This window comes from Malaclemys terrapin, chromosome 14, assembly GCF_027887155.1.
Source record: "Malaclemys terrapin pileata isolate rMalTer1 chromosome 14, rMalTer1.hap1, whole genome shotgun sequence".
In the NCBI taxonomy this organism is placed as follows: Eukaryota; Metazoa; Chordata; order Testudines; family Emydidae; genus Malaclemys; species Malaclemys terrapin.
Window position 1 is genome coordinate 20,997,933 of NC_071518.1, and position 23,589 is coordinate 21,021,521.

General features: G+C 48.2%; 2 protein-coding genes across 5 annotated transcripts in view; both read right to left on the reverse strand.

Moving 5' to 3' along the window:
* DPY19L3 (dpy-19 like C-mannosyltransferase 3) overlaps positions 1-16,331 on the reverse strand; it is a 49,825-nt gene extending 33,494 nt beyond the window's left edge. For 3 of the 4 annotated variants that reach the window (XR_008447077.1, XM_054048635.1, XM_054048634.1), the window contains exons 1-2: positions 16,211-16,331; positions 13,194-13,318 (exon numbers count right to left, since the gene is read on the reverse strand). Coding sequence is in view for 2 of the 4 variants with exons in the window: in XM_054048635.1 (XP_053904610.1) it covers positions 13,194-13,318; positions 16,211-16,331 (246 nt within the window). In the remaining 2 variants the exon portion in view is untranslated. Of the gene's footprint in view, positions 1-10,286; positions 10,399-13,193; positions 13,319-16,210 lie in introns of those variants that run through there. The other variant, XM_054048636.1, reaches the window with a different exon arrangement.
* Positions 16,265-23,589, reverse strand: part of ZNF507 (zinc finger protein 507) — a 54,848-nt gene continuing 47,523 nt past the window's right edge. The window contains exon 5 of the mRNA XM_054048633.1: positions 16,265-16,353. Within this exon, the coding sequence (XP_053904608.1) occupies positions 16,335-16,353 (19 nt within the window). The 3' untranslated portion in view covers positions 16,265-16,334. The remainder of the gene's footprint in view (positions 16,354-23,589) is intronic.

The following is a 23,589-nucleotide window of genomic DNA, read 5'->3' on the forward strand; positions in this document are numbered from 1 at the left end:
CTTGGGTAAAGAGACAGCTAGTGTGGAATGCAGCTGCCCATTTGTTAAATGGCTTCTTGCAGGGAGCCAGCTGTTCAACACTTTATACTTAACTTTATAGGTTAAAAACAACACTGGCCTCCTATTTGTTTTCACATTCCAAATTAAGGTGTTAGTTTTAATCTATAAAGCCTTACATTTGTTTGAATTCTCAGTATCTCAAAGGTCTGATTTTTTTTGTGTGTGTGTGTGTGTGTGTGTGTGTCTGTCTGTCTGTCTCTTTGGCTGATGCTGCAGCAGCTGAGACCTGAGGCATTCAAACTTACAATGCTTTAGTTTAGACAGAAGGGGATTTTCAATAGGAGACCTCTACTTGGGAATTCACCTCCTTCCATTAGTTCATGAGTCTTGTGCGCTTAATGAGGTTTATACGCATGCTCGGAGCCATGGATGAGCACACTTTGACAAATTAAAATATGGAAAACAAAATATCATGCGGTGAAATCATTTAGTTTTTCATTTTATCTTACAAATAACAGTGACCTTTAGTGCCTAAATTATTTTTTTTTTAATTTTGTATAGCTTACAAAACTAGAAAGGGTTTATCCCTATATTTTTGACTCCACATATGGCAATCTCAACATGAAGAAATCCTAATAAGATTCCTAAAGCTAATCTTATTAATTCATCTTCCTGTATAAAAGCACATTGCTGAAATAACTGAATGGCCTTACTTTTTCAGCTTTCATGGTACCATTCTTGTTAATTGTGTAGCATCCTAAGACTTGCATTTCCTTTACACAGTCATGCTGATTCTCTAATCTCCTAATGTTGAAAAAGAATCAATGTTGGTTCAGTGCTAACATAAAACTAAACAAAAATGGCTTCCTCTTCCCCAATGTAGAATCTTGTTGCAAAAAACACATTTTGCTGAAGTCAACTGTAGACAAAAATAAACCACTAGAAGCTCTCCATGTAGCTGCTCTAAACTGATGAAAGCGAGCTCTCCTGTTGGTTTAATTACTCCAGTCCCCACCACATAGAGGTAGCTATGTTGGCGGAAGAAACTCTAACTTACGTTGACATAAGCTGTAGTGTAGCCATAGCCTACATCCTTCAAAATGACTCTTCACATGTAAATTTACTTTTATAAATATCTTTTAAGAATGTCTTAGAGCTCTTAGAAAACATTTATGTTAGGAACACTGTAGATTCTGTGATAAACATTGCACAAGTTGAACATACAATAGTAAAACATGCACTCAGTGTTTACCCATAACAGTATATATTTTTATTGACATAGCACACTAAGAAAAGTATAAATTGCCATCGAACTGGAAAAGTGTTGTGAATGAGTAAAGCAGATGTTATCTTAGCAGGAAACAGATGTAAAACTCACTAGTGTTTGTGTCGTAAAATATAAATAGCATTTGGATCAAGACAGCTGGTGCAAGGATTACATATTAATCATGTTTGAATGCATTTTTGCTAATTAGATCCCCCTCTGTGATTACCTTCCCCCCCCCTTAATAAATTCCAAGTGTTAAAAATTCCTTCTACTTTAACACTTAAAAATGTTGCTTCTGTTTTGAGAGAACTTTTTTGTAGTAGTGGTGAATTTAAAACTAGAAATTGCAGCTATCCCATCTTATGATCTGGTTCAATTCTATTCGTTTTGCTTAGTATGATATTAAATACATCACTACCCCGCTATAACGCTGTCCTCAGGAGCCAAAAAAAATCTTACCGCGTTATAGGTGAAACCGCGTTTTATATCGAACTTGCTTTGATCCGCCAGAGTGCGCAGTCCCCTCCCTCCCCCCAGAGCACTGCTTCACCGTGTTATATTCGAATTCATATTATATCAGGTGGCGTTATATCTGGGTAGAGGTGTACTAAAAGGCACAAAGTCAATGTAGTCCACTGACACTGTAATGTTTTAGTATACTGGAATGCAACTGGAGAGTTTGTGTGGACTATGGTGATTCATACATTAGGAACAGCAGAATTTTCCATGGCAGATTATGATGCAACATATCAACCATGCTCAATAATATTTGTTACAGTTTCAGGGCAATTGCACCTGTCTTTCCCCCAATGTGGGCCACAAATGGCATCCACTTAAAGTCTTCCAGCTCCTAGCCATCACCTCTGCCTGGTGGAAACCCACACCTCACTCCTTTCTAACCATGCCTTTTTAAGGCTCCACAATTTCTTGCCTTACTCTGTGATACACCCAGCAAGCTAGAATACCAAAAAAAGACCAGCGCCTCTGTTTTACTTTCTGTCCAAGGGCTATAACCAGTATATTGCCCACAGTTCCTTCTAAACAAGCACATTTATTTTTAAGGTACAAGTATTACAGAGAAAAGACATTAAAACAATAAAAGAACCTATACATATGCAAAAAAGCTTACAGATGTCATCTCCTATTACACCCTAGGGCTCTGGTAGGTTTTAGTCCTTCAACACCCATAGCTGGGTTTTCCCCATGGTTGCAAATTCACCCATGTTAGATCCAGAACTAAAACTCAGACTGGACAGATCAGACATTTCTTTAAACGGATTTGCCCTTTACTCTCAGCCTTCTGTAACAGGTAAACCGTCAACAATGGTTGACTGGCATAGCTTCAAAAGGCTGGGTTTTTGCATTACCTGAGTTGGGGATTTGCATTATTCTCTCCCAACGAATTCCCCTGGAAACTCACTTAACATTTACTGTCTCAAAAGTCCATACTTATCTGGCACATTTTCACTGTAGTCTTTTGAACTCAAGTCTTTCATTTATTGCAGTATTAAGCAATGAAAACAACATACAAAAGGGCTCTAGTCACAGTTAACAGTGAAAGTCCTTAGATTCCAGAACAAGTTTCCTCAACCCTCTAAAGCAAATCATACCAAATTTAGGAAAACAGATAAAATGAATTGAAGCTTTTTATATAAAACAGCACAAATATGGACCTAATTACACTGACTGCCTTCATCCAGCATTCTTTGATCTGATTTAACAAGGCCAAAGCATAGTTTGTGTAGCTGAAAAAATATATATATTTTGTTTTCAAGTCTTAAATTTCAATGCAGATCAGTCAGATTAGCAAATCTCTTCAACTATACAAGTGGAAACTCAATATAGACAGCTGCTATTAATGTTCCAGGCTGTGACTCATGCCCTCAGCAAACATATTTAATGCACATACATGGTCTTTTGGCTGGTTAACCTCCTGTCCATCTGTCAGAATGGCATGGCTCCTGCTCATATGTTGATTAGACTTTTGATATAGGGTATGGGTGCCAAGCAACATATATAGCTGGCCAAACACTTCTTCAGGAAGAAAGTACTGAAGTATTGATCCAGCTTGTTTTTTTCCTAATGGATTACACCTGTTCACTTGGGTTATTAATGAACTTTGAATACTAGCTTCCTGCTTCTTTGTTCATCTCTATTAGAGATTTAGCATGTGAAATGAGAAGACATAAGCACATGATTAGCCAGAACAAGTGAGAACATCGGGACTCAAATACTGCTTATGCTTTGTGCCTAATTATCATCTTATCTTTGTTGGTGCAAATTCATTGATGTAAACAGAATAACACTAGATTAAAACTGATATGAAAGGAGAATCAAATTTTACTTCTGTTCTAATTCTCTGATGTTCATACTAGAGCTCATTCCCTGAGAAAAATGTAAATTGTGAGTTCATTTGCTGTTGCAGAAATGACACATGGGAAGACACACACACACACACACACACACACACACACGGCAGTGTGTGTGTGTGTGTGTGTGTGTGTGTTTAGAATTCCCTCAGAGCTGACACAAGAACGATGGGCTGGATTCTGATCTCATTTTACACCAGCATAAATTGGAAGTAAGTCCACTGAAGTCAATGGAGTTAGATGGTGGAAGTGAGAAGAGACTCGAGCCCAGGGTTTTCTTCAATGTCATCTAGCCAGGACAACTGACTGTAGGCTCCTATGACCACTGTTAAAATTGTATGCAAACATTATCCTTCGTTTTGTTGGACAAGGTTATTCTGTGACTTCTCTCTCATGGCATCTAACTTATAGCATATGTCACGGTCCTTGGATACTTGCTTTTTTTCTATTTTTGTGATGAGAGGTACAAGATTGGTTTTCCCTTATTCCAATTCCCATGGCAAAATTAGATAAACAGAGATGAGTGTGTATATTTAACTCATCATCAAGGTTCTAATTCATACCATAGAAGGTGCTATTGCTAGCCTCTTGAAGGAAGGCTGTCTGCAAAGAAGTACTTTATTGCAACAGTTGTTACACAGTAAAGTTGTTCTCATTGTTGCAGGATACTGAAAATTGGGTTTCAAGAGGGGCCTTCCACAGTGGAACCAATACCACATTTCTATAACCAGGCCATCATTAGCAGTAGGTTCATAAATGTCAATTTCAATTCTTTATTTTTGAGTTATGGTACATAGCTGTATAAAATACATGCTTCTCACTTTGAATTCTTGAAGCTGAACAAAGTTGGGGGATTTTCTGCACAGTTCTCTAACCAAGCAACAAATGTCAACAAATCAGTGCACCATATTGGAACACTAATTCAGAATAAAGCTTCCATTTTCTAAACCTAAAGGGTATATACGCAAAAATAAGTGACCCAGATTCTTTGGTCCACCTAATTAAAAACCAAACTAGGGCCAAAGGTTTTCACTACAGCATTGTCCTCTGTGGAGAAAAGGTGAGGGGATCCTCTCTGGCATAAGATGATAGAGAACTGGGAATGACCGAGTCACCACCATGTCCAGTTCTTCACTGTTATAGCCCTGACAGACCCTGCATAAGTGATGTACATTAAATCTGCCTCTGACAGCTTTAACTTGTCTTGGGCATGGGCCAAGCAGCTGAGAATCAGGGGTCCATGACTGACTCCCTGATAGTTCCACTTTATCAATGCATCTGAGCAGAACTCAGGCATAGCACAGTGGAGAGCCAAGTTCTATTAAATAAAAAGCTATTCTTTATGACAGAGCATCCTTTAATATATATGAAAATGCTAATAATAATATTCCTGTTATCAGTGACAGAACAGACTGCGCACTTAAAATATTTTACAACAAACATATCCTTCACCGTGCCCAACAAATTGGTGGTCTCACTGCTAAATTCTATTTAAAATATTAGGAAACTTAACAACAAAAACTGTGGTAATTAATGCTGCATCCAAAAACTGCAATTTACTTATTCAAGAAGTTGAGCCTATTTTAATGATATTTTCAATATTAATTTAACTTTACCTAAGAGTTCACTATGATTTAAAGGCTGGTCCAATGCCCTCTGAACTATGGGCACTGGATCGGGACATTAGAGATCATGTGCAAGGTTACAGGTTGGTAAACTTTTTTTTCCCTATTAATAGTTTTAATAGATTTCATTGTTAGAAAAAACATTCCTGCTATTCAGCCTGTATTCTTCCTTTGTTCAATTTAACCTTTCTTTACTTCTACTTTACATACCTCTAGAACCAGGGTGGCCAGCCTGAGCCCGAGAAGGAGCCAGAATTTACCAATGTACATTGCCAAAGAGCCACAATAATATGTCAGCAGCCCCCCGTCAGCTCCCCCCCACACACACACACCCAGCACCTCCCGCCCACCAGCAACTCCGCTGAACTGCACCGCCCCGCACCTCCCAATCAGCTGTTTCGTGGCATGCAGGAGGCTCTGGGGGAGGGAAGGAGAGGGAGGAATGAGGGCACAACAGACTCAGGAGAGGGTGCAGGGGGGGGTGGAGTTGGGGGAGGGCCTGTGGCAAAGCCAGGGGTTGAGCAGTGAGCACATTGAGCACATTGGTGCCTGTAGCTCCAGCCCCGGAGTCGGTGCCTATACAAGGAGCCACATATTAACTTCTGCCACAGGTTGGCCACCCCTGCTCTAGAACACTCTAAATAATTTCAAAATAGCTAGGGTTGTTTATCAAATATTCCCTTATTTGTCATTTAGCCAAGCTCATCAAATTTAGTTAATTTAGTTGTCCCTTTAAATTGTCCCCTCCAGCGCATTAATCATTTACAGTAGAACCTTAAAGTTATGAACATCAGAGTTACAAACTGACCAGTCAACCACACACTTCATTTGGACTGAAAGGATACAATCAGGAAGCAGCAGATACAAAACAAACAAACAAGAAACAAATACAGTACAGTACTGTGTTAAATGTAATCTACTAAAAAAATAAAAAAGGAAAGCAGGATTTTTCTTCTGCATAGTACTGTTTCAAAGCTGTATTAAGTCAATGTTCAGTTGTAAACTTTTGAAGAACAACTATAACATTTTGTTCAGAATTACAAACAATTCAGAGTTTCGAACAACCTCCATTCCTGAGGTGTTAGTAACACTGAGGTTATTCTTTGTTTGTTTGGAATTCCCTCTAACTTAGGCTACATCTACACTACAGGGGGGAGTCGATTTAAGATACGCAAATTCAGCTATCTGAATAGCGTAGCTGAATTCGACGTATCGCAGCCGACTTACCCCGCTGTGAGGACGGCGGCAAAATCGACCTCTGCGGCTTCCTGTCGACGGCGCTTACTCCCACCTCTGCTGGTGGAGTAAGAGCGTCGATTCGGGGATCGATTGTCACGTCCCGATGGGATGCGATAAATCGATCCCCGAGAGGTCGATTTCTACCAGCCGATTCAGGCGGGTAGTGTAGACCTAGCCTTAGGGACATTTCTCTGGCCTTGAAATGCTCAGACTTGTACATCAGGGGTTGGGAACCTATGGGCTGCAGTGCAGATTCGGCCCCCTGCTTAATTTCATCCTGCAGCAAGTCTCGGCACCATGAGCTGGAGCATCCTTGCCCACCATGGGGCTCGCCCTGCTGCGACAGGAAGCTAGGGTTGCCAGGCCGTTAAAAATCCAGATGGCGGTGCAGCGGGGCTAAGGCAGGCTCCCTGCCCTGGGTCCGTGCAGTTCCCAGAAGCAGCTAGCATGTCCCTGCGGCCTCTAAGCACAGGGGTGATCAGGAAAGCTCTGCGTACTGCCCCTGCCCCCAGCACTGGCTCCACAGCTCCCATTGGCCAGGATTTGCAGGCAATGAGAACTGCGGAGGCAGCACGCATCGTGCAAAGCCGTCTGACCGCGCCTCCACCGAGGGGCCGGACATGCCAGCCACTTCCGGGAGCTGCGCAGAGCCAGGGCAGGTGGGGAGCCTGCCTTAGCCCCGCTGCACCACCAATTGGGAGCCACCTGAAGTAAGCGCCACCTGGCCGGAGCCCACCCACCAAACCCTCTCCCATCCCCCCCAACCTCCTGCCCCAGGTCAGAATCTCCTCCTGCACTCTGAACCCCCAATCTCAGAGCCCACCCCCCCCAGACAGAGCCCTCACCCCCACAGCCCGCATCCCAACCCTCTTCCCGAGCCCCCTCCCGCCCCCTGAACCTATTTCTCGCTCTGCTCCGGAGCCTGCATCTGCAGCTGGAGCCCTCACCCCCCTTCCACACTCCAGCCCAGTGAAAGTGAGTGAGGGTGGGGGCAAGCGAGTGACTGAGGAAGGGGGGCTGGAGTGAGTGGGGACAGGGCCTCGGGGAAGGGGCAGGGCAGGGTTGTTCATTTTTGTGCAATTAGAAAGTTGGCAACCCTAGGGGAAGCCCTGAGCTATCTCCCTGCCCCCCCGCAGGGCTGGAGCCACAAGCACTGGCTCGCCCCGCTGCGGGGGGTAAGCCGCAAGCCTCTCTCCCTCCCCACCCCCACCCCACGCAGTCCAAAAGTCACCTTGTCTTTGATTCTATATTATATTGCAAACTCATATCCGATTTGACCTACACTATGGTAGGCTTTTCTCAGCATTTATGGCCTCCAAACATCACCCTCCAACTGTATATATATTTCTAGCATGTAAATAAATTATTTGTAACTACTTAGGATATTCTTTGTTATCGATCATAAACTCAAATTTCAAAATAAGTGAACTTTAGATTACAAAGAAATTACACTATGGTAAAACTACAGTAGTGAATCCAGCCCTTTGCAGATCTAACTTGTTGCAACTCATTGGAAACTTACCACCTCCTTATCCCATCTCATGCTGTCTGACAAATGAAATATCTTAATATCTATATCAATGAATACTGTTTCTCTTTCAAACTCCTCTTTAAATGCATTAAATATAATTTATTAGCTGTTTTTATGTACAAATTTTTAACAGGCTAATTGTAGCTGATGTGAGATGGAAGGAGACTTAAAATATTTAAATTCAGAGAGACAAGGAGTGAGAATCACAAGGCGGACTTTGGTGCCTAACTGATTCTTTAGGTGCCTTTTAAAATCCAACATTTAGGCAACATTGGCATTCACAAAACCCCTGCTGAGCTGCCACCTAACCCTATAGGCACCTAAACTCCTATGGTGCCTAAGTTTCCGCTGTTAAGTTCTCAACACACCTGAACGTCAGTGGCTGGGCATACACACAGCAGCTCTGAGTTTAACTCACACCCAAGCCCCCACAGAACTTACAAAGTTGACATTCCCCTGCCTATCTTGCCTTTGGGGCCTAATCCAGTAGGCATACTCAGGGCACACCTAAACCTGCATGGAAGATGATGGTGGGGCCTGTTAACCCTCTTATAACACTTATCCCAATGGTCAGAGCTACTCACCCAGGATGTGGGATACCCAGGTTCAAATCCCCCACCTCTGCCTGATGTGAAGCATGGACTTGGGTCCTCCTACAATGCAAGTGAGTGCCCTAACCAGTGGGCTAATCCAGGATATTCTGGAATAGAGGGGACTCTCAATATCTCCTGTTGGAGCTATTCCATTATGTATAAATACTTAATATTCATTGGGGGAGAGAGAAAGAGAGAGAGAGAGAGAGAGAGAGAGAGAGAGACTATAGCTCTGTGGTTAGGACATGCCCCTGGGAAGTAGGTAGTGTTGCCAGTTTTAGTTGGATGTATTTCTGGAGATTTATTCACATGACATAATCTTTAATTCCTGGAGACTCCAGGCCGATCCTGGAGAGTGGCCACCTTAGAGGTAGGAGACTCAGGTTACAGTCCCCCTGATCTAATTGAAGTTTAAGTGTTTCTACACAGTGGAACAGCATTAACAGAAGGGGGATGGGGGAGGGTGAGAGCGAGAGAGCTGCCCCAGAGTACTCCATAGCTCAATGGTTAGGATACTTGCCTGCAAAACAGGAGAGCCAAGTTCCACCCCCTGTTCCACATCAGATAGCAGAGGGTTTGAACCATTCTCCCACATCCTGGGTATGTGTTCTAACAACTGGGCTTAAGGTTATAAGGGGAACATGACCACCTCTCTGGTTTTTCACAAGAATCACTAACCTGTCTTAGGAGGATCAGAATAATTCATGGTTGTGAATCCTGAGTGGAAGGAGACACCTCCCTCTGGTCTGGACTTCAGCGTCTAACTACCTTTTGAGGAGCAAGGCTTAGGCCACACCACTTTCCTGAGCATTTCCTATTAGCTAGCTTAGGCAGCTCCCCACTCAGTATGCTGGCTTTTGTGAATCCCCTTTTTAGATGCCTATCTCTCCCTATGCATTGTATAGGGAGCCTGGCCATCTACATCAGAGCTGTGAATTCCACTAGGCAGCATGGTATCTCAGTCCGCTGTGTGAATCCCACTCATGGTGGCTTTATGGAATTCTTATATGTATTAAAGTATTTATCGTTGTCAAATGTAAAAACTAGTTACTTTTTATTTTTTTATAACCTATTAAATCAAAGCCATTTAAAAATAGATGTAACATTTTAAAGAAATGTATGACTACATTCTTAAAAAATGAACTCTCTCTTTTATAATAGACATTTCCCTTATTTCTCAACAATGGCTATATATTACAGAATTTTTTAGGTCCTTGCGTTATGCAACACTGTGTGTTAGTATGGCTTCCATTTCTAGTATACATCATGTTTAGTAAATAAAACAAACAAAAAACCCCATAATAATCTCTGCATTTCATTTAGCAAAGGCTCACAATAATTTTGGTGTCCAAGATTAGATTACATGCAATAAAACTAGCATTTAGACCTCCAGAAAAATAAGGCATATTGCTACACAGTTTTGAGGAAATTTAGTTAGAATATGCAGGAATCTATGTATCAGCCAAACCATAAAAAGTTAAAGAAAATATGGACATTTCCATTTGTTTTCAAAATAACTTTTGAGATCTAAATTATTATACACTAAATTTCACTGCCTATATTAGTATACAGTCTATACTATTTGAAAAACAATGAAAAAAGATTTTCTATATATGGACACCCCTATGTCTAAATGTCTTATTATAGATGGACATACAGTACCTTGCAAGAGTGCACACGGCTGCAGCTTGAATCATCCCAAAGTCCTCCTTAATTGGCAAATAAAGCACAAATAGCAGAGGCTAACCCCTTTGTTCTTAAATCATGTTAAATAATTTTAAGCCAAATTTATAGAAATAGCCTCTAAGTTTGCATGATCAAGTAGGTATAGGCATATCTGGTAACTGCTCATAACAAGTTTATTTTTGCAAATACTTGTCTGCCTATTCAAATCAAAGTTTAACATTTGTGCTTACAAAGTTAAAGGTTAATCTGAATCCCGCTGAAAATATGACCCTTAACATCTACTAAATGGAAAACTTATTTTCTTAGAAGCAATGCAAAGTGAGCCTGCATACAGAGTACACTCCAATAAATAGAATGTATCACTGAAAATTATCTAAAGTTTATTTTACAATGTAGATTTCTAATCCATTAGAAATAATAAGAAAAAATTGGTGTGCATTTTGTCCATTTTTGAGCAACATAACTATGATGATAAACATATTTGTCACTGGTGCCATCTTGTGTAAGTTGGAACACATTCACAAACTACTGAATTTTTCAGAGGTAAATATAAAACATTTTATCTTTTCAGTCATGTATGTGGATTTGTAGACACACCCATTTAACCTAAAAAAGTAAAGACTGTCAAAAGTGAACATCATGTTTATCAACAGTATACATCTCTGTGTAACCAAAGAAAGATGAGGCTGCCACAAACAATGTTGTTCATGCAGTTTGGCAGTAACTATTTTAGTAACTAGTAACTACTGCTTTTAGTACCTGTATGAAAATGTTTTTGGAAATGCAAAAAGGTGTTAATGTGCTAAAGAAGCTCAGACACACTGTATAAGAGTATATTACAGTATAAATACTCTAAATATGTTTACCTAATCTATTAGAAAAATATGGTGTGTGTGGGTGTGTGTGTATATGGTACCTATCAGTGAGGACTAAGTGTTTTTGCAATAAAGTAACTCACCTGTTCATTTATTTTCTTTGATTTAGACATCAGCATAACAATTATTTTCTTCTGCAACAATACTGGGGAAAAATCTATCATTACTGGTTCTTGGAAAGGGAAAAATCCTATACACACTAGTTCCCACCAGCACAAGTATTTCTGAGGCTGTGAAACTAACTCTACATAAAGCTGAGTTTGAGGAGGTAAGCCTTTTCCTTTTGGAAGAGGATTTGGCTGAGAACCAGGATTTTTACCTAATTAGAGAATCTGTTAGGTGTTAAATCATCTTTGCTAGATTAATCTTTTACGATCCCTTGGAGAGAGAGACTGTGTTCTAGGGAGTTGATGAGCCAAATTTGCTTGTGTTGGCACAGGGAAGTACATTTCCCTGCAGCAACCACATCCCTTGTAGGTGGTGAGTGGGTAGGAAGCTGCATGCCCTGAGAAGGAAGGGATTTTACCACTGCCAGCCTTAGTTGAGGGGGGTGGGGGAAGGTCCAGTTGTCAGGGGCAGTCTGAAGTACAATTGTGGGCTCCACTAAGTTCCAATGTGGTGTCCGCTGAAAGGACACATGGGGAAACAGTACATTTTCTGGCTGCCTTAGCCATACCCCCAACAGACCTATTTGGCAAGCCCCAGAAAATGGGACACAAGCTTTCTTTGGGGGACTGTCATGAGTCATTATTTATGCTCCATAAACTGGCAATAAACCAAAGATTAATTTGTCTTGATACTGTTTGTTCTACTTGAAAGGTAAATAAAACGCTTATGTGAAGGGACCCACCTCACAACCTCAAAGAAGCATGGGAGTGGTTACATATCTCATCTCATCCCCATTTGAGGTACTGTATTAAAAAAACATACCAGGGTAACGGATCTAGTAGCTTGAACTGGGTACTTCAGTGTAGAGTTCAATTCCTAATTCTGCCAATGACTTAAGTGACCTCCCTGTCCCGTGCCTCAATTTACTAGTCTGTAAAATGGTGATAATCCCATCTCTCACAGGTCTTTAATTAATGTTTGAAAAGTGCTTTTACGTTTTCAGATAAAGGATGCTATTTTGTGAAAATAAATATTATTACTTACTTGGAGAGTTTTGTTTTACTGATGATTATCTGTGCCCCAATTGCATTAGAAGAATCACTTTATAGATATATTTCTTTATTCAGATTAAAGACCTTCTTACAGAGATAATACTGTTGCATGCCAGGATTTGGGGAAGGCATTTCTTTTCTTAAAATACTTTTTAAAATGTTGAGAAATCAGTGTTTGACTTTTTCTAGGTGATCATTTGTAGGCAAGATTTGAGCTACTGTTAATATAGCAGGAACATAATGGAAGACTGTTGTGTGTTTAGAGCAGTGGTTCCCAAACTTGTTCCACCGCTTGTGCAGGGAAAGCCCCTGGCAGTCCGGGCCGGTTTGTTTACCTGCCGTGTCCGCAGGTTCGGCCGATCATGGCTCCCAGTGACCGCGGTTCGCCGCTCTATGCCAATGGGAACTGCTGTGAGCGGCGGCCAGTACGTCCCTTGTCCCGCGCTGCTTCTAGCAGCTCCCATTGGTCTAGAGTGGCGAACCGCGGCCACTGGGAGCCGCGATCGGCCAAACCTGCGGATGCGCCAGGGGCTTTCCTGTACAAGCGGCGGAACAAGTTTGGGAACCACTGGTTTAGAGCATAGTTAGGAAAAAGGTACTTATGGAAGTGATTGAAAGGTTTTCAGTGTGAGAAAGTAGGGGAAAAAGTTAAAATGGGAAATGTGTGCTATCCCGCGCACTCTCTCATCCTCCACACCTGTCTTCAGATAGAACATTCTATATTTTCAGTATGAGTGACAAGACAAATAGATTTTTTTTTTTTTAAGTATATAGCCTACTGCAAATATTCATGTTGCAAACAGTGTCCTAGGAAAGCACTGATGTAATTATCAAAATCATTTCATTACCTTAATATTGGAAAACCACAGGTCATTTTCGTGTAGAGTAGCAACGTAAACAGAAGTAAGAAGTCCAAGAGATATGGCAACAGTTCCACCCACTGTAAGTGAAAGTCTCTTCCATAGCTTTTCACCTGTGTAAACGTATAGAAGAAAAACACGTTCACTCTGGGATTGTGAAGCTTGCCATTCTACTTATGTATTTTAAATGGATTTCAGAACCATCACTAGTGAGGTCTAGGACTTGTACATAACTAGAGCCTTGTTCTCAAACTACTTTATGGAAACTCTACTTGTGATTTTCTGGTGTAGCAATCTTTTAGTTACATATAGAATGAAAAAGCCTCTGTTTGAAGGGGAAAATGTAAAGTTGCAGTTTTTAAAACAGCCCTATGATCTCATACAGATCTAGATAAACACCATATCTAATTTATAAATCTAAATTACAAAGAGTTTGGAACACCCTCCAGGGTTTTGTTTTTAATTAATGAACTACAGCGTGACTGTTAGCTCACAAAGCAAGATATCAAATCTTTTTCTTTAAACTTCTGAACTTGGCTGCTTATTTTATTTTTTTCAAACTGCATTTCAAGTTGAATAAACTTCCACTCTGAGGCTGATCATTGATCAAAGCAGTCTCTGATGATGATGTCATGCTTTGAATTGCAGATGACCACCTGCTGACATCAGAACAAGACTATAGACTATATAATGCAGAGACTGCATTTCTAAATAAAGCACTCAGTTTACTGCTCATGTGCACTTTTTGTTTTAAAATCTTTTTCAAGTTGATTTCAGTAATCCTGCTTTTTGTGATGTGGATGCATATCCAATAAAAGTGGCTACCTGTCGCACTGGACAAAATTCAAAATGAGATATAAGCAAGTGTGATTCAATGAAGCTGAAGACAATGGATTTGTCAACTTACACCAGAGCTGTATTTGGCCTATTTACATCTCTGCAAATTGGATAAACTGGCTGCCCACCTATTCAAAGTGTGTGCACAAATGCAGGTGGACCCAATTTTGCAGGCACAAAATCGGAGGTTGCAGATTGAAAACGTGACCCTAACAAAAATAAAAACAAATGGTGTGAACTCTCAAGCATTTCCATGAAAATTTCCCTTTGTCCTTCATTTACATAAACAAACCAACAAAACAAAAGATATTTTGAAGGTAGCACTGTGTGAATCTGACTTACATCTACAAAAGCCAAAAATGGTTTCAGTTAAAGCTCTGACACCACATGTAATTTACTTGTTTTTATACTGTGCAGATATGATCCCCTATCAGAGGTCTTCAAACCTTATGTTAAAGAATCACAACTCGGATCATCTGTATGAGCCTCCAGTGTTTGAAGCATACATTTTCCAGGTTTAATTGTGAGTTGCCTGATTTGAAGGTTTAAGTCAGTGGTTCTCAACTAGGAGTCCGGGGCCCCCTGGGGGCCATGAACAGGCTTCAGGGAGTCCGCCAAGCAGGGCTAGCGTTAGACCAGGGATGGGGAAACTTTTTGGCTTGAGGGCCACATCTGGGTATAGCAATTGTATGGCGGGCCATGAATGCTCACGACATTGGGGTTGGGGTGCAGGAGAGGGTGAGGGCTCTGGAGTGGAGCCAGAAATGAGCAGTTCAGGGTGTGGGAAGGGGTTCCAGCTGGGGGTGCAGGCTCTGGGATGGAGTTGGGGATGAGGGGTTCAAGGTGTAGGAGGGTGCTCTGGGCTGGGACTGAGGGGTTCGGAGGGTGGGAGGGGGACCAGGGCTGGAACAGGGGCTTGGGGAGCAGGGGAGATGGGTCAGGGGTGCAGGCTCCAGGTAGCGCTTACCTCAAGTAGCTCCCAGAAGCAGCAGCATGTCTTTCTCCTCCCCCCAGCTCCTACACAGAGGTGCGGCCAGGCGGCTCTGCTGTGTGCTGCACCACCCCTGCAGCTCCCATTGGCCGCAGTTCCTGGCCAATGGGAGCTGCAGGGGCAGCACTTGAGGCAGGGACATCATGCGGAGCGGAGTCCCTGGCTGCCCCTATGAGTAGGAGGCTAGAGTCGGAGGGGGCACATGCCACTGCTTCTGGGAGTTGTGCGGAGCAGCCCCCGACCCTGCTCCCTGGCTGGAGTGCCGGAGCAGGGCAAGCCCCAGACTCCATTCCCCAGTGGGAGCTCAAGGGACAGATTAAAACAGCTGGTGTCCTGGATGCGGCCCATGGGTCGTAGTTTGCCCATCCCTGCGTTAGACTCACTGGGGTCCAGGGCGGAAAGCCAAAGCCCCACTGCATGTCACTTGGGGTTGAAGCCGAAGCCTGAGCAATGTAGCTTTGTGGGGGCCTCCTGTGGCGTGGGGCCTGGGCAAGTGCCCTGTTTACTACATCCTAACTCTGCCCCAGGCTTTTATATGCAGAAAACCAGTTGTTATGGCACAGGTGGGCCGTGGAGTTTTTATAGCATGTTGAGGGGGCCTCAGAAAGAAAAAGGTTGAGAACCACCGGTTTAAGTTACTCCAGTCCTATGCCTCTCTTGAGCAAAGACTGTCACTGATGATGAACTCTGCTAAATGTGTGCTGGGTTTTATGAAGTTCACAAAATTATTTTCATTTGTAACCTAAACTAGAATTTGAAAACAGGTAAAAGAATCTAGCGCAGTAATCTACAGTATCCCAGTGATTACAGTAGCTTTGATTATAAAAGCAGCAGAGTCCTGTGGCACCTTATAGACTAACAGACGAACAGGAGCATGAGCTTTCATGGGTGAATACCCACTTCTTCGGATGCATGAATCCGACGAAGTGGGTATTCCCCCACGAAAGCTCATGCTCCTATACGTCTGTTAGTCTATAAGGTGCCACAGGACTCTTTGCTGCTTTTACAGATCCAGACTAACACAGCTACCCCTTTGATATTTGATCATAAAGAAGATTTAGCTATACTTGGATAACTATTTGGTACAACCCCTAGTTTTCATCTGTGCATAAGGGTAGATACCAAAAAATTGACACCAGTGAGAGTCCACAATACAACATTTCTTATAATTACCCACCAGATCCAACTTTTCCATCAGGCTTCACGTTTTTCTCTTGTGCCAGATGATCTTCAGCAACTTCTGTGACTTTTATTCCCTTTCTGTGTCGGATGGTTGTCATGATGTCAATAACTTTCATACATTATTCTTCAGTTTCACTCCTAAACACACATACAAAGCAATAAATATTCCTTGCCAAAAAATTATCAAATAATACCAAAAAAGTGTGTGACAAACCATGAAAACACTCAACCATATTGTATTGTGCACGGAGGCCTAAAAAGTTATACCCATGTACAGTAATTCAAAATACTTTACAAAAACAAGAATGTCATTCTCTGTAGCTCAGAGACCTCAAAAAGAATGCAACGGAAAGACTGACATGACTTCTGCAAAGACTGACACTTATACATAACTTTACACATGGTAGACAAGATTTCCAAAAGTGGTTAGTTATTTTTGGTGTCCAATTTGAGACACCTTAAAGGGGATTACTTTTCAAAAAGTACTCAACATAAGCCCCCTTAAAAATCAGTCCCTTTTTAAGGTGTCTCAGTTGGGCACTCTAAATCACTAGTCACCTGAAAATCTTGGCTTTTGATCAATGCAATCAATAAGACTACTCACAATATGTAAAGTTAAGCATGTGCACAAATCTTTGCAGGATGGGGCCATGAGATGCAAAAGCGATTACATCAAAGAACTTGTGATGGAAAACATTAAAAAAGCACAACTAGTTTAGCTATACAGCTGGAAAAAAAAATCCCCAACTTTTGTAATATTAGTGTACTATATAGCTTAAACAGATCACAAACCAGAGATTGGGGAGAGGGTGGGGAGAAACTATTTACGGTCAGTTAGTCAATGTTCAAAATCAGTGCAGTGCAAGATTGTTCCTTAAACTATATTACATAATAATGACCTGCTTGAATTTTAAAGTCCTTTTATCTTTTAAAATCAATGACCAGCTTTGAATGCAAAAATAAGTCACCATCCCCAGACTCCAAGCGTTGCTACTTAAAAGTTAGTCTCTAAGGCAGGGGTAGGCAAAAGACGGACCACGGGCTGGATCCTGCCTGTTGAACATTTCTGTCCAGTCTGCCAGGCTCTTTGGCTGCCCCCTCGCGATCACCGGGCCGCTAAAAGTCCCGCGAGGCACTCAGGCAGGTGTGGCCCCACCCCGCTCCCAGAAGTGGCCGGCTACTGTTGGCATGTCTCTGCATGCCCCTGGTGGGGGGTGAGGCAGCTCCGTGCGCTGCCCCCATCCCAGCACCGTCCTCACAGCTCCCATTGGCGGTGCTTGCAGGCGCGGGCAGCACACGGAGACCTGCTACCCCCCATCCCCTAAGGGACGTGCAGAGACGTGCCACGATGCCAGCAGCTGACCGCTTCCGGGAGCGATGCAGGGCCATGGCAGGAAGGCAGCCTGCCTGTGTGTCTCACTGCGCCGCCGGCCGGGAGCTGCCTGTGGTAAGCGCCTCCTGGCCAGAGCCTGCACCCCCTCCTGCACCCCAACCCCCTGTCCCAGGTCAGAACCCCCTCCTGCACCCAAACTCCCTCCCAGAGCCTGCACCCCCAACCCCTGCCCCAGCCCAGAGCCCGCTCCTGACCAAACTCCCTCTGAGACCCCGCACCCCCTCCAATAATACAGTAGAAATGTGCAGCCCATGACGACTTACCAAAATTCATGGAGTGGCCCCCCTGTGAAAATTATTGCCCACCCCTGCTTTAAGGATTGGTCTACAATATCGCTTAAGTCGATGTAACTTACATTGTGAAAAAGACACCCCCGCGTGACCCAAGTTACATTGTCTTAAGCGCTGTCCACACCAGCGCTATGTCAGTGGAGACACTCTCCTGCCAACATAACTTCCGCTTCTCATGGAGGTGGAGTAATTATACTGATGGGAAAACGCTCTCCCTTTGGCACTGTGCATCTTTACCAGATGTGTTACAGTGGCACAGCTATGCTGAAGTAGCACTGTAGTAGTGTAGACTTGCCCTAAGTGAGCCATTGCTGATTGCAACAGTTCTTTTAAAAAAAAAAAAAAAAAAAAAAAAAAAAAAAAGCCCACATGCACCTCGGAGTGTTTGTGGAGCTATAGACCTTAGAGGCTCTAGACTGATGTGGAGAAGACAGTTCAGTATGTTTTCCCCCAGAAATAAAGGAGGGGGAAATCATTTTTAGAAATACCATGAACACATCTCTTAAAAATTCTGATGATCTCTCTGTAGAAAATCCCAACAACACAGGCACATCAGCAACAAATCAATCAAATACAGGAAAGGAGGGAGTAGAGTTGGCATAGAAGTCTCAGCCAGACTTTGTCCAATGCCTTATCAGGAAAATTTATTTTTACCATGAATATAGCATTAAAGACTAGAATAACCAGGCATAGAACAATAAATTCCATTGGATTCCTTAGTCTACAGTATGTAGATGGGTGGGTGTAGTGAGGTGATGCAGGTGTTGAGAGGTTCTGGGACAGAGGTGGTTGTGATACAATGGAGAGGGGGAATGAGGGCAGAGAGAAGATGTAGGTGTACAGGGACTGGACTGGGACCTATGATATGGGCAGAGAGGGGGATAGGCAGGAGGGAAAATGAGAACATATGTCATGAGCAGGTGCATAATCATCATGGGTCGGAGAGAGATGGTCAGGTGTAAAGGGGTGATGGGATGTGTAGAGGAGTGGGAGAGGCAGGAGTGGGAAGGGGCATAGACTGGGCTGTGCAGGTGCAAGGGGTGATCAGGAAGGCAGGTCAGATGTAGAGGAGATGGAATGGGAGGGGTTATGTGAGGAGGAGTGATGGAGACAGGTGAATGGGCAGGCACAGAGGAGTGATGGGAGAGGGTGGAGATGGGCAAAGAGTGAAGGGGACTGGGGCAGAGTGGATGGGATGGGGGTTGGGCGATGGGGAAGGAGAATGGGCAGGGGAGCAATGTGTGAGAGAGGGCGAAGGTAGGGGCACAGGAGATGGGATCGGAAGGGGGTAACAAGGCAGAGGAGAAGAGGGCAGGTGAGGGGCAGTGGAAGAGAGGGAAGGGACAGGTTGGGGCGATGGTGGGAAGGGCCGGGGGCGATGGAGGAGAGGGAAGGGGCAGGTGGGGCCCCTGATGGAGAGGGAAGGGCCGGGGGCGATGGAGGAGAGGGAAGGGGCAGGTGGGGACGATGGTGGGAAGGGCCGGGGGCGATGGAGGAGAGGGAAGGGGCAGGTGGGGACGATGGTGGGAAGGGCCGGGGGCGATGGAGGAGAGAGAAGGGGCAGGTGGGGGCGATGGTGGGAAGGGCCGGGGGCGATGGTGGGAAGGGAAGGGGCAGGTGGGGGCAATGGTGGGAAGGGCCGGGGGCGATGGTGGGAAGGGAAGGGGCAGGTGGGGGCAATGGTGGGAAGGGCCAGGGGCGATGGTGGGAAGGGAAGGGGCAGGTGGGGGCGATGGTGGGAAGGGCCGGGGGCGATTGGTGGGAAGGGAAGGGGTAGGTGGGGGCGATGGTGGGAAGGGCCGGGGGCGATGGAGGAGAGGAAAGGGGCAGGTGGGGGCGATGGTGGGAAGGGCCGGGGGCGATGGTGGGAAGGGCCGGGGGTAGGTGGGGGCGATGGTGGGAAGGGCTGGGGGCGATGGAGGAGAGGGAAGGGACAGGTGGGGACGATGGTGGGAAGGGCCGGGGGCGATGGAGGAGAGGGAAGGGGCAGGTGGGGGCGATGGTGGGAAGGGACAGGTGGGGGCGATGGAGGAGAGGGAAGGGGTAGGTGGGGGCGATGGAGGAGAGGGAAGGGACAGATGGGGGCGATGGTGGGAAGGGCCGGGGGCGATGGAGGAGAGGGAAGGGGCAGGGGCGATGGAGGAGAGGGACGGGGCAGGTGGGGGCGATGGTGGAGAGGGAAGGGACAGGTGGGGGCGATGGAGGAGAGGGAAGGGACAGGTGGGGGCGATGGAGGAGAGGGAAGGGGCAGGGGCGATGGAGGAGAGGGACGGGGCAGGTGGGGGCGATGGAGGAGAGGGAAGGGACAGGTGGGGGCGATGGAGGAGAGGGAAGGGACAGGTGGGGGCGATGGTGGGAAGGGAAGGAGCAGGTGGGGGCGATGGTGGGAAGGGCCGGGGGCGATGGTGGGAAGGGAAGGGGCAGCTGGGGGCGATGGAGGGAAGGGCCGGGGGCGATGGTGGGAAGGGAAGGGGCAGGTGGGGGCGATGGTGGGAAGGGAAGGAGCAGGTGGGGGCGATGGTGGGAAGGGCAAGTAAGGGGGCCGATGGAGGAGAGGAAAGGGGCAGGAGGGGGCGATGGTGGGAAGGGCCGGGGGCGATGGAGGAGAGGGAAGGGGCAGGTGGGGCGATGGTGGGAAGGGCCAGGGGCGATGGAGGAGAGGGAAGGGACAGGTGGGGGCGATGGTGGGAAGGGGCAGGTGGGGGCGATGGAGGAGAGGGAAGGGGCAGGTGGGGGCGATGGTGGGAAGGGACAGGTGGGGGCGATGGAGGAGAGGGAAGGGACAGGTGGGGCGATGGTGGGAAGGGCCGGGGGCGATGGAGGAGAGGGAAGGGGCAGGTGGGGGCGATGGTGGGAAGGGACAGGTGGGGGCGATGGAGGAGAGGGAAGGGGCAGGTGGGGGCGATGGTGGGAAGAGACAGGTGGGGGCGATGGAGGAGAGGGAAGGGACAGGTGGGGGCGATGGAGGAGAGGGAAGGGACAGGTGGGGGCGATGGTGGGAAGGGCCGGGGGCGATGGAGGAGAGGGAAGGGGCAGGTGGGGGCGATGGAGGAGAGGGACGGGGCAGGTGGGGGCGATGGTGGGAAGGGCCGGGGGCGATGGTGGGAAGGGAAGGAGCAGGTGGGGGCGATGGTGGGAAGGGCCGGGGGCGATGGTGGGAAGGGAAGGGGCAGCTGGGGGCGATGGAGGGAAGGGCCGGGGGCGATGGAGGAGAGGGAAGGGGCAGGTGGGGGCGATGGTGGGAAGGGCAAGTAAGCGGGCCGATGGAGGAGAGGAAAGGGGCAGGTGGGGGCGATGGTGGGAAGGGCCGGGGGCGATGGAGGAGAGGGAAGGGGCAGGTGGGGGCGATGGTGGGAAGGGGCAGGTGGGGGCGATGGTGGGAAGGGCAAGTAAGCGGGCCGATGGAGGAGAGGAAAGGGGCAGGTGGGGGCGATGGTGGGAAGGGCCGGGGGCGATGGAGGAGAGGGAAGGGGCAGGTGGGGGCGATGGTGGGAAGGGACAGGTGGGGGCGATGGAGGAGAGGGAAGGGGCAGGTGGGGGCGATGGTGGGAAGGGGCAGGTGGGGGCGATGGTGGGAAGGGAAGGGGCAGGTGGGGGCGATGGAGGAGAGGGAAGGGGCAGGTGGGGGCGATGGTGGGAAGGGGCAGGTGGGGGCGATGGAGGAGAGGGAAGGGGCAGGTGGGGGCGATGGTGGGAAGGGGCAGGTGGGGGCGATGGAGGAGAGGGAAGGGGCAGGTGGGGGCGATGGTGGGAAGGGGCAGGTGGGGGCGACGGTGGGAAGGGCCGGGGGCGATGGAGGAGAGGGAAGGGGCAGGTGGGGGCGATGGAGGGAAGGGCCGGGGCCGATGGTGGGAAGGGAAGGAGCAGGTGGGGGCGATGGTGGGAAGGGCAAGTAAGCGGGCCGATGGAGGAGAGGAAAGGGGCAGGTGGGGGCGATGGTGGGAAGGGCCGGGGGCGATGGAGGAGAGGGAAGGGGCAGGTGGGGGCGATGGTGGGAAGGGACAGGTGGGGGCGATGGAGGAGAGGGAAGGGGCAGGTGGGGGCGATGGTGGGAAGGGGCAGGTGGGGGCGATGGAGGAGAGGGAAGGGGCAGGTGGGGGCGATGGTGGGAAGGGACAGGTGGGGGCGATGGAGGAGAGGGAAGGGGCAGGTGGGGGCGATGGAGGAGAGGGAAGGGGCAGGTGGGGGCGATGGTGGGAAGGGACAGGTGGGGGCGATGGAGGAGAGGGAAGGGGCAGGTGGGGGCGATGGTGGGAAGGGACAGGTGGGGGCGATGGAGGAGAGGGAAGGGGCAGGTGGGGGCGATGGTGGGAAGGGAAGGGGCAGGTGGGGGCGATGGTGGGAAGGGGCAGGTGGGGGCGATGGTGGGAAGGGAAGGAGCAGGTGGGGGCGATGGTGGGAAGGGCCGGGGGCGATGGAGGAGAGGGAAGGGGCAGGTGGGGGCGATGGAGGAGAGGGAAGGGGCAGGTGGGGGCGATGGTGGGAAGGGGCAGGTGGGGGCGATGGAGGAGAGGGAAGGGGCAGGTGGGGGCGATGGAGGAGAGGGAAGGGGCAGGTGGGGGCGATGGTGGGAAGGGGCAGGTGGGGGCGATGGAGGAGAGGGAAGGGGCAGGTGGGGGCGATGGTGGGAAGGGGCAGGTGGGGGCGATGGAGGAGAGGGAAGGGGCAGGTGGGGGCGATGGTGGGAAGGGGCAGGTGGGGGCGATGGTGGGAAGGGCCGGGGGCGATGGAGGAGAGGGAAGGGGCAGGTGGGGGCGATGGAGGAGAGGGAAGGGGCAGGTGGGGGCGATGGTGGGAAGGGGCAGGTGGGGGCGATGGAGGAGAGGGAAGGGGCAGGTGGGGGCGATGGAGGAGAGGGAAGGGGCAGGTGGGGGCGATGGTGGGAAGGGGCAGGTGGGGGCGATGGAGGAGAGGGAAGGGGCAGGTGGGGGCGATGGTGGGAAGGGGCAGGTGGGGGCGATGGAGGAGAGGGAAGGGGCAGGTGGGGGCGATGGTGGGAAGGGGCAGGTGGGGGCGATGGTGGGGAGGGCCGGGGGCGATGGAGGAGAGGGAAGGGGCAGGTGGGGGCGATGGTGGGGAGGGAAGGGGCAGGTGGGGGCGATGGTGGGGAGGGCCGGGGGCGATGGAGGAGAGGGAAGGGGCAGGTGGGGGCGATGGTGGGAAGGGCCGGGGGCGATGGAGGAGAGGGAAGGGGCAGGTGGGGGCGATGGAGGAGAGGGAAGGGGCAGGTGGGGGCGATGGTGGGAAGGGGCAGGTGGGGGCGATGGTGGGGAGGGAAGGAGCAGGTGGGGGCGATGGTGGGAAGGGGCAGGTGGGGGCGATGGAGGAGAGGGAAGGGGCAGGTGGGGGCGATGGTGGGAAGGGCAAGTAAGGGGGCCGATGGAGGAGCGGGGCAGCTGCTCTATGGAGCTGGCCGGGACCCGCGCCCGCAGTTCCCCGGCCCGGCTACACAGAGCGGCCTGGGCTGGCGCCTCAGGTGCCGGCTCTCCCGGCCCGGAGCGCAGCTCTCTCACAGCCCAGTTCTGCGGCCTGCACCGCCGCGGCCTGGCCCGGCCTGGCCTGACACCGGCGCCTCCCCGCTCCCGCGCGCCCCAGCCCGGGGCCGATACCTGCCGACGCTGCCGGGCGGGAGTACCGGGTGTAGCTCTGGCTGGGCGGCGGCTCGCTGCCTGCACGGAGCCGCCTTAGACC